We start from the raw sequence: 11,795 nt of genomic DNA on the forward strand, positions 1-11,795 counted from the left end.
GCTGGGGGACTCAGTAGTCTTACCCATATCTTTCACCGAAGCAAGAGACGGGGAACGGGCACCTCGCACTACATAATGATCAAATTGATTTACATCAGCCATATCGCCAAGCCAAGCAAAACTGTTTAAAGGCTGAACATGAGGATTAGGGCTAACAAGAGAAACATTAGGGGGGGTTAACTTTAACCTCGTCAGCCAAGCGCTTATGGCACATAGCGCGCATTCTCAAGCGCATGACGTGCGAGAGGGAAACTCCATCATAAGGGAGATCCCGCTCGTAATATGGGTCAAAAATGTCGGGGCGAGTCCGAGGTCGAAAGGGGCGAAAAGCACTACTGTCAGGGGGACAGCTACCACCCGACTCCGATCCAACTGGAGGGGTCGCAGCAGTACCCACCCCGCTCCCAACAAGGGAATTTCCACCAGGCATAACCACTCGTATAGGGATGGGGGTGAAGCAGGAGAAACAAAAGAGGTTCGCTCAAAACGCTCACATGAGCGAGACGACTCAGGGAAAGAGGCGGACTCAGTACGAGCAGAAGGAGTACTTGGATTCCGACTGTCAGAAGCGTCAGGCATTGTGATTCTACAAACAAGAAACTCTAGGGAAAAGGAAAAATGGGGAGAAAAAGCAAAATCAGTTGCGCCCTAACGGAAAATTCAAGCAAAACAAAAAGACAAAGAAGAAAAGAGGCAAAATTAAAACAGGAAAGCGCAACCAACAATGAACAAAGGAAAGAGTGCATGTGAACAGTATACTCAAGAAAAATATTCAATCTTGCAAAGAAATGAAGCGAAAAATGCAATTTTGCTAGCAAAAAGTGTGAAAAAGGGGTACAAAGGAAGTACCTTTTAAAGAGAATCGCGCAATCGATGGCACGCCGGAGACGGCACACAGCAACAATCGCAACCCCAAAATGAAAATCAAAAGAAAAAATTTGGACTGTAAACAGCGAAAAATGATCCTAAGGTAGAACAAAAATCGAAGAAAACAAGCAATTAACAGAGGCGAAATTAATTGCACTAAAATGAAATGAAAAATGAGATGGAGCAAGATAGAAAGCACTTACAACAACAATGAGTATCAACCGCTCACAGGCGAGCAATGGCGAAGGAGAAAGAAGAGCAAAAATTTTGAAATGAAGAAGATAAAAAAACGGATATGAAAATGGGAAGTAAAAAGGGGGTCAGTAAAATTAAATGTGGCATTAATAGGCGGCTTCACCTAATCCCTAAGGATTAAACACCATGTCACCACAGTAAAATAACTGCACCCCGGATGACTGACACGTGTCCCACGCATGCAAGATGACATTCCCGTAAAAAAATATATAATTTTCCCAGCCTTCAGCGGGAATAATAGAAATTCCTTTCTCTAAACTTGTCATTTCTTAGACTTCACCGGGAGTAATCGAAATTCCTTGCTACGAGCTCGTCATTTCTCAGACTTCACCGGGAGTAATCGAGATTCCTCGCTACGAGCTCGTCATTTCTCAGACTTTAGCGGGAGTAATTGAAATTCCTCGCTCAAGCTTGACAATTCTCAAACTAGAGGGGCTACTATCATCGCCACACTACAACAACAACATCCTCAGAACATCACAACCTATTCTCTTAAATCATTGAACCGCATACGCACTCTTAAGACTTGAGGGGCTAGTTATATGGAGGGAGCCTCAGCCAGACGACTTGTTGAGTAATTACCAATGAGGTTACACACTCAAAACAACTGGCATGAGCAACCTCATACCACCTTTTGAGGGGCTAGTTGTATGGGATAGCTCTTGCTGAGCTGTTCCTCACAGCCGACTTCACTCAGGAGACGCGCATCAATCAATCAAGAGCTGGAATGAGTGACCTCATACCACCTCTTGAGGGGCTAGTTGTATGGGATAATTCCTGCAGAGCTATGATCACCACGCTCCCGGCCTTACTCACGGGGTGCGCACTTACTGCTAGAAGGATATTCAGAGGGGCTCACTAGCCCGTTAAAGTAAGCTAATTACAGGCTGACCAATATAGCTCCACCTGAAGGAGATCGTACACCTATAAATAAAGGACCAAGTACAACAGAAAGGAGATTAGACACATAAGTTACTACACACTCTCTCTACCTAAGTACACTTTCTCTCTCTAAACACATACTAACTTAAGCATCGGAGGGGGGTTCCTCGAGCCACCCCCAAGGGCAATTACGTTTGTTACCCTGTACAGGTTACTCAGCTGGACCTGGCATGTACCAGTCCGAAACCCCAGTACCATACCTGGAACAATCATTTGAATGGTGTGATGCGATTAGACAAGTACGTTATCCTTTCACTAGTGATGATTAACGAAGTATATAAGGCTAAACATAGTTCTATGGTGAACACTACATCGAAATTGAAGTGTTCAAAGGTACTTATTAGTAGCCTTCAGGTGGATCATCCACAAGCAATGATAGCCAATCAGCATTTTTGGTCCTTGCCCCCCGTACTTTTTAATTTTGTAAAACTATATTAGGCATAATTAATACATTATTGCATTAAATATTGATATAAAATATGATGTTTCAATTGTTACATATCTATAGATTTATCTGGTTCAAATCATGATCCGTCACTTTAAAGAGAGGGGGAAATGGACCTCCTCCCCAATCTCTTATCCAAACAAGGGGAGCGGACATGCTCCCTCCCATAGTCCCATCCACTTCCCTTTCTTTAATTTATCTCAATTTATTTTTATTCGATCAAAGTGTAAGTAATATGGTCAATTAAAAGTCACAATAAGGTTAGCATAATGATATTAAATGCAAATAATAATTAAATTCATATAGTTTTTTTTTAGGTTGTTCAACAAAAATAAGTATAGGTAATTAGTTCGAACAAATAAATATTAAAACAAATAACACATAAACTTAAACCACGTATAATATAATATAATATACTACTTCGTATATAAGATGCACATTATCCATTATATACTGACATTCAAAATGTACATTTAAAATTTTACATGCTATGCACATATGAACACTCGGATGTAAAATAAAAATTATCTTGTAATACTAATTATGGCAAATTATAAAAGAACTCTCCCTTAAAATAATTCAAACAAAAGAGGACCTACTAGAGATTGAATGGACTTGTTTCTCATTAACCCTAATAAACTCATATGACCATGCTCCTGCCAATGTCCCAATTAGTGGCCCAACCACGTACACCCATAGATCTTTGTAACATCCACTGGCTAATGCTGGTCCTATGGATCTAACCGGGTTCATTGATCCTCCAGATATAGGCCTGTTAACATAAAATAAGAAACTAATTAGTATGAAATCCTCACTGCAAAAAACTAAGCTCTAAATAAATAAATTTAAGTGGTTTTTTTTTTTTCTTTTTTGTAAACCTGAATCACCCTTCCATATTATATGCAACATTTACTAAAAGCAGATGCTACATATTATGTGCAACAATTTTATTTTTTTTCTTTTTTAATTTGTCATTTCTATCTATCTCTCTCTTCATCAATGCATCTATATCTTTCTCTCTCCATTTAACACTTACAAACAAATTTTGCTTAACAATTTGTGTCTAAGTCTTTGTTGCATATAATATGAAACGGGGGTGGTAAAAGAGTAACTTACCCTGCTAACATTGAACCAATGCAAACTGCAGAACCAACAGCAATCCCAGCTAATTCCCCCACCTAAAAACCAACAATAATAACAACAAAGGGTTAGTCTCAAATTTGTCATGGAAAAATAAAGGAAAAATTGTAGATAACCACCCCTCAAAGCACCTAAAATTGAATTTACAAACCCTTATTTTGTTCATTTCAAATAACCACCCCATAAATAAAGAAAAAAAATATAGAAATCACTACCTCTTAGACCTAATTCCATTTATTTAAATAAAAAAAGCATTGATTTTCGTGCCAAAACTTTGTCTATTAAGATTTTGGAGGTTATTTTGGCCCTTTGAGTTCAATTTGAGGTTAGAATTAGAAAAACAATTATTGAAAATGCCTCGTTTTGCATGTTGAAAATTACCTCGATTTGCATGAAGCTCTCAAAATGAGGCATTTGTGATACTTTTTTGGGTGGTTTTGACCTCAATTCGGTCCCAGAGAACCAAAGTGAGCCCAAAATCTTAAAAAACCAAGTTTTAGCACGAAATTCGATAACTTTTAGTTAAGAGGTTGCCTTTTTTTTTTTTTAACTTTAAAGGATGGTTATTTAAAATATACAAAAAAATGGGTGATAAAATCAATTTTAAGTGATTTAAAGGGTGGTTATTTAGAATTTTTCCAAAAAAAAAAAAATTTCTCATTTTGTGTAGATTATCATAAAATATAATGATTGAAGAATAGAATATGAAAACATACAGATTTGGAGTCAGTTGCAACGGCTGAAATGACGAACATCATACAAAAAGTAACAACAATCTCCATTATTAAAGCCTGGGAAGTTGTTCCAGAAGGAGTGGTAATTCCAAGTAGTTTTATGGGGTGTAACAAGAATTTCAATGTAAATGCTGCTGAAATTGCTCCTGTTATGTGTGCTAATGCATATGCAGGAACCTGTACATATACACATATATATTGCAATTAGTCAATTACATTCCTCTTCGACTTTACGTGTTACTCGTATTATATTTTCATCTTATTTCCAATTGTGTCCAAAGGAAAATCAATAAATAAATAAACAAGATAATCCAAGTTCAAGTTAATTACAACTAAACAAAGTTATAATTAAAATGAGTTTAATTTGATTGTTGGTTGAATAAAAAAGGTAGAGACAAGACACAAGAGGGATTTCTTTATGAAAGATTACTAATTGTTCATGTTGACAATTCATATTATTATTAAACCAAAAATAGAACCTTTTTTTTTCTTTCTTTTTGAAAGAATTGTTTGTAAAGCTAATTAACTAGGAGAATTTTCCCAAGTTAGTGGAGATTTATGAATTCAACTTTTGTTATGATTACTATGAACAAGCTTTTTTTTTTAATGGCTATGAACAAGCTTAAATTGTAACATTTAGTTAATTATTCGAACTTGTCACAATCAGAATTTGTTGCCAATAAATTCGTGTACATTGTGTCCGGAAATCAAACATACTTCATAATCTATATAAATGGATTCACCTACTTTTGGTATATCAATTTATTACGTAAAATTAGATGTATCTTTCTGCTTGTATTACCACTCATAAACGATCTACTCATCTTTAATTATAACTCATCTATCTACCATGAATAATTAGCTATCACTTTCGTTCCATGCCTTCAATATATTTTACTAAGTATTTAGAAAGGCAAGGAGAAAGAGTCATATTGAATTAGAATCTTACACAAGTTAATCGAACTTCAATTAGCGAACAAAGCCTCTTGAGAGTAGCGGGAGGGGTAAGAGAATATTCATCAAATTTCCCCTAGAGCAACCTCAATGTTATGATATACAATCCTTACCATTAAACCAAATACTATTTGATACGGAGTATAGTTTTCATTATCTTGTGGTATCACATGTCACGTCTTACAATCTTCTCATAAATTAATAAAGTCTTACAGCCACACATTTTTCAGCTATAACATAACATTTAATTTTTTATAGAAAATTGAAAAATATTCTAATGAATCATTTATACTCTAAAGGTCAAGTTAATTGAAGTCCATTATATATCCTCCCTTGGTGCAAAAAATACGCTTGGAAATACATACCTAACTGAGTAATTGGTAATGTTAACTTTGTTAAGATAAAATTAGCTATTTATTTATTATGATTGATAAAGTATAAATCCGTATATATTTTTGTTAGGGAAATTTTATGGTGTTGTCTAAATTGAAGTAATAATACATCTATGTTTATGTTACTAACCATCCCTTAAAATTACGTATCTTTTGCTTCAGTGCATGAGTTGCACTTGGATTGATCTTATCCTACTCATTATGAGAGAGTAAAACATATATGTTAGCTCTTTAGTTGCTAATGATCGGCTCTAAATTGGAATTCGTGTTCTTACAAGATATCACATACAAAATCCATGCCAGCAACTAGTTTTCGACACATCAACTAATGAGCATAGAGATGTACGTGTTTGGTAAAATTAGTTGTAATATAGTAACCGTCAATTTATTTGAAAAATTGTGAGTGAGATAATCACAAAGATGCTTAACTGCTTACCAATGTCTATTATAGTAACGCAACTATATTTTAATTACCCCTTTATTAATATGTTATACTCGTACTTCGTATTTGGTTACAATTTTAAGTTAGATATGCACATACATTTTTAATGATCACTATTAGAGGCAAGTACCTACTGCTTAGTACGGTTGATTTGGAAATAATAATGGAGTCAAAAGCTAGCAATACCTGCTTCCAAGGAAAATGCCTAGTGGCGGCGAACGCTATAGTGATGGCCGGGTTCATGTGGGCACCCGAAATATGGCCGACTGCATATATCATCACCGTTACAATCATTCCTCCGGCAAGGGAAGCTCCTAGCCTTGTGATCTTATGTTCACTAGTGTCACTTATGGAGGCCACTCCACATGCCACAAACACCAACATATATGTTGCTATTACTTCAGCTAACAGCTATTTTTGTATACAAACGATGGTAAGAAGATAAACAAAAAATGAAAAACAAAAAACGACATAAAAACAAGGTGATCGTATATAGGATAATAGGAAAAAAAAAATTGGCAAACTTAACGGAAAAAAATAGTGATTGTACGTACCTTACGTAAAAATTCATTTGGACAGTGTTTATGAAATGAAGTGAGGAAAGAACGATAAATACTCTGATCATTGCTTAAAGCAATTGAAGAATTTTCATCCATTTCTATAGACTAAGGGCTCCTATACAATTATATTTTATAGAATTGGTTGATAATAAAGTAAGGGGAAAAAAGATTGGACGAATTTGTGAAGGCCTATGTGCTCCACAGTATGTTATTTATACGAAATGTAAGTTGACACAATAAATATGCAAACCATAGATGGAAAGGGTCAACAAAATACGTAGTTATTCATAAAAGCACATTTCAATTTTGATTCATTTGACACAATATATAACGATTAACTATTTTTAATAATCCTACAAAACTCATACTTTCCTTTTTATTTGTCCCATTTAGAATCTTTGATTTAAGAAGAGACAGTTTATTTCAAAGAATAATTTTAAATAAGTACATTATAAAACAAAATATTCATATGAGATCGTGTTAGATACATTTCAATTAGAGCTGTCAATTCGGGTAAACGGGTTGGGTTAGTGTGGGTCAAGTCAACTCAGGTCGGGTCAATTCGGGTTAATGTCATAACTTATGCAGGTCGGGTTCAGATTGGGTCATTCTTGAGTCGGGTCACGTCGGGTCATATATCTTATTGGGTTAGGGTCGGGTTTAGGTCGGGTCTATAATTATTCGGGTTACATACGGGTCGGGTGAATAAAAGGTCGGGTTCAATTCGGGTTTTCATGGGTCAAAACGAGTTAGGGTCATTCTCGGGTTCGAGTCGAGTTCAGTTCAAGCCAATAATTTGCGGGTTATAATCAAGTAAGGTCATTTTCAGGTCGGGTCATGTTTGGGTTCAGGTCTCAAATATTGGGTTAATTTGGGTCTCGGGTTGATTTCAGGTCAGGTCATATCGGATTTGGGTATATTTTCGGGTTGGTTTGTTAACGATTCATGTATTGACGTTTACGTTTAATCATTATCAATTTCTTCATTTACTGTAAGAGAAATAACTTTTGCTTTTTCACTTATTTTAGGATAAATAATTTCATATAAGTTCAAATTCGAACTAATGAGTTCATATAAATTTAAGATAAGATATAATAAGTTCATGTTAATTCCGGTAAGATAGGTCAAGTTAAGATTTTTGGAAGATAAGTTCAGGACACTATTCTGATCTATTTTTCATTGGTTCCACTCATTTTTAAGAAACAATTTCAGAGTAGTTTATATTCGAGTTAATAAGTTCGAATAAGTCAGATAAGATATATATAAAAAAAAAGGGATCATGTGAGAACCCTCCCCTTAGGTGACAATCATTCTAAGGGTGAGAACCCATCTTACACCATCCGTTTTGATATTATGGATGGCTGATATTGATTTTCGGTTTGCTGGGTTGGAACATGTGGGTTTCTTTATTTTCTCTTGGAACACGCAATAAGTCATTATTGCTTGCATTATTGGAACATGCTTTTTAATTATTTTTTTATTTTCTGCATTGAAACACATATTTATGTATTGGAAAACCAACAAATTCAGCCATTGAAGAGAGAGAAAATGAAAAATCTGATTTCATTTTAATTTAGTCATTGAAGAGAGAGAAAATGGAAAATATCATAGCAAGAAGGTACATTTTAATTTAGCCATTGAAGGTACAATTTCTCTCTCAAAAATAAAGCTTTTGAATCGATTTGTTTTTTGAATCTGATTAATTTTTTGTGTAGAATAAGTATACAAAATTTCAGAATTTTTGGAGTTCATTTGATATTTTTTTGGGTAGAATTTTCGAACAGTGTAAAAAAGGAACAAATATGAAAATGCAGATTTCAAATGAAGATTTCTCTCATAAAAAAATCTTTTGAAGCGATTCTTTTTTTGAACCTTCTTATTTTTTGTTTAGAATAATCATACAAAATTTCAGAATTTTTGGAGTTCGTTTGATATTTCTTTGGGTAGAATTTTCGAAGTAGTCCACAAAAGGAACAAATATGGAAATGCAAATTTCAAATGAATATTTCTCTCTCATAAAAAAAATATTTTGAAGGATTCTTTTTTTGAATCTGCTTATTTTTTTGTGTAGAATAAGTATACAAAATTTCAGAATTTTCGGAATTATTTTGACATTTTTTTTTTTGTAGAATTTTTGAAGCAGTGCAAAAAATAGGAATATATGGAATTATGGGCATATCATGTAGTTGGAACACTAGTACTTATATATGGAACAATATATAATATTTATGGGACAACAATTCATATTTCTTTAACAATATAGATACTTTTCGACAATAATGGGCATATCATACAATTAAAATTCGAGAACTATGGGCATATAATGTAATTGGAACACTAGTTCTTATATGTGGAACAATATATAATACTTATGGGACAATAGTTCATATTTCTAGAACAATATAAATACCATTCGACAATAATGGGCATATCATCCAATTGGAACACTAGTTCATGTCTATGGAACAATAGACCATATGTGTGGTACAGTAGTTCAAATTTCTGGAACAACATAATTAAAATTCGAGAACTATGGGCTTATCATGTAATTGGAACACTAGTTCATATATATGGAACAATAGAATAATAGAACAACATAATATTTTATATTTCTGGAACAATATAAATAATATTTGAGAATAATGGGTATATCATGTCATTGGAACACTAGTTCATATATATGGAACAATAAAGCATATGTGTGGTACAGTAGTTCAAATTATGGAACAACATAATTAAAATTCGAGAAATATGGGCATTTATTGTTGTGTATATATTCCTATTAGTTCTCAAACACGTATAGTTATTGTTCTCAACTATTATACTTATTGTTTACTGATATATTTCTATTGGTCCTTTTTTGCACTACTTTGAAAATTCTACCCAAAAAAATATCAAACGAACTCCAAAAATTCTGAAATTTTGTATGCTTATTCTACACAAAAATATAATCAAATTCAAAAAATAAATCGCTTCAAAAGCTCTCTTTATGAGAGAGAAATCTTCATTTGAAATCTGCCTTTCCAGATTTGCTCCTTTTTTGCACTGCTTCGAAAATTCTACCCAAAATAATATCAAACCAACTCCAAAAATTCTGAAATTTTGTATGCTTATTTTACACAAAAAAATAATCAAATTAAAAAAAAATGATTCAAAAGCTTTATTTATGAGAGAGAAATCGTTTTTCAATGTTTGGGAAGAGGAGAAATCTAGTTTAATTTAAATTTCGTACAATAAATTAAAAATTGTACCTTCTTTGGGAAGAGGAGATAAAGGCGTCAATATTAGGGGCAGCAATGGTGGCACAAAGGAGGAAAGCACCCACCTCTAAACCTGCAATTTCACTTGCTGTGATATTTTCCATTTTCTCTCTCTTCAATGGCTAAAATTAAACCAAATTTTCTCTCTCTTCAATTGCTGAATAATGTTTCTGATTAAAATTCAAATATGGGTGTCATATTTTGTCTCTTCAATTCCTGGAATGCGTGCAAACGCCTGGTAACTGCATTAATGCAATGTTACGTTCTTTACTATGCAAGTTGTCAACCGTAAGATAGGTTTAGTTTAGATTTTTAGAAGATAAGTTCAAACACTATTCTGATCTATTCACATTGTTTCCACTCATCATTTTAGGGATCACAATTTCGGATAAGTTCATATTCGACATGACATGTTCAAATAAGTTTAGATAAAATACAATAAGTTCATATAAATTCTAATAAAATAGGTTTAGTTTATATTTGTCAATTTGAGTGTTTGAGTTGAGTTAGCCTGGTTCGGGTCAATTTGAATTAATTGCATTATTATTTAGGTCCGGTTAAAAACAGATCGGGTTGAATTTGAGTCGGGTTAGTTACAGGTCGGGTCGATTTCGGGTTTCAACAGGTCAAAACGGGTTTGGGTCAATCTCGATTTCGGGTCGGGTTAGGTTCAGGTCAATAATTGACGAGTTATGTTCGAGTCAGGTCATCTCAAGTCGGGTCATGTTCGGGTTCGGGTCATGAATCCTAAGGTTAACTTGAGTCTCGGGTTGATTTCAGGTTGGGTCATATCGGGTTCGAGTCACCAATTTCTCGGGTTTCAAACAGGTCAGGTCATGATCGGGTTCGGGTAAAATTTTCGAGTCAGCTCAGCTTTTGATAGCTCTAATCTCAATATATGTTTATTATCTAAAATATGATCAACTTTTATAATCTTATACTCCGTAAATATGAAGATAACAATTCTCAAATTTATGCATTAAAATTTTGTAAGAAAAACATATGAGACACAAGGAATGAATGTAATTCTTTAGAGTTAATTTAAATATTATAATCACATTATTAGGTGATAATTGAATTATAAACAATGACATTGAAATTATAATTATCTTTTTTTATTTTTTTTTGTGGTGTAGAAATAGCCTAAAAACAAATGAAATAGACGGGATTTGATCTTAGTTCTTCGTTACTATCCAAAAAAGGTAGTTGATCATCCACAAATTTATCATATTATGTGTAATTACCATTAACATGCACTACCTACGTTCCTAACTGTTCATAAACTTTTCTGATCTCCATAAGTCCAGCTTAGATTACTTGCTAAACACACACAAATAGCAAAAATATAACCACAATAATATCAAATGAAGAACTAATCTATAAGTTTTAATTAAGATGAACACAATTATATCTTTCAATTTGTTGAATTATGTTTAACTCAAAAGAATTATACGAAGTATAATATTTGATGGCAAAGTAAGCGTAAAACCTATGATGATCAAGTTTCTATACATTTTTTCTTTTTCTTTTTACTTATTTATTTATTTACTAGGGGTTTCGACACGCGTGATTCATACGATGTGGCTAGTTTTTCAAAAAGAGTTTTTGCAATTGGCCCTAATGTATGTCTTATGCCTATTTATATAGTATTTTATTATAATTATTTACATAAAGACAGTAAATGTATTGAATGTTGTGTAACCGTGCAATATGTTAGCAATAACTATCAAATTCTAAAAACGTAATGTTTGATATATTTAAAGTGATTATTAAGACGAATCAACTAAACAAGGCATGCATCACA

The 11,795-nt window shown here is 33.5% G+C and overlaps 1 protein-coding gene across 1 annotated transcript; it reads right to left on the reverse strand.

Annotated features, from left to right (window-relative positions):
- Window positions 1-2,908: 2,908 nt before the first annotated feature.
- On the reverse strand, window positions 2,909-7,160 carry LOC110730388 (aquaporin NIP2-1-like). The gene is made up of 5 exons (XM_021910177.1): window positions 6,726-7,160; window positions 6,358-6,582; window positions 4,366-4,560; window positions 3,626-3,687; window positions 2,909-3,281 (listed from the first exon to the last, which is right to left on the reverse strand). Exons 1-5 carry the CDS (start codon window positions 6,825-6,827, stop codon window positions 3,089-3,091), a joined length of 777 nt encoding a protein of 258 aa, XP_021765869.1. The 5' UTR covers window positions 6,828-7,160; the 3' UTR covers window positions 2,909-3,088.
- Window positions 7,161-11,795: the final 4,635 nt, after the last annotated feature.

This window comes from Chenopodium quinoa, unplaced genomic scaffold (genome assembly GCF_001683475.1).
Source record: "Chenopodium quinoa cultivar QQ74 unplaced genomic scaffold, ASM168347v1, whole genome shotgun sequence".
Lineage (NCBI taxonomy): Eukaryota > Viridiplantae > Streptophyta > Magnoliopsida > Caryophyllales > Amaranthaceae > Chenopodium > Chenopodium quinoa.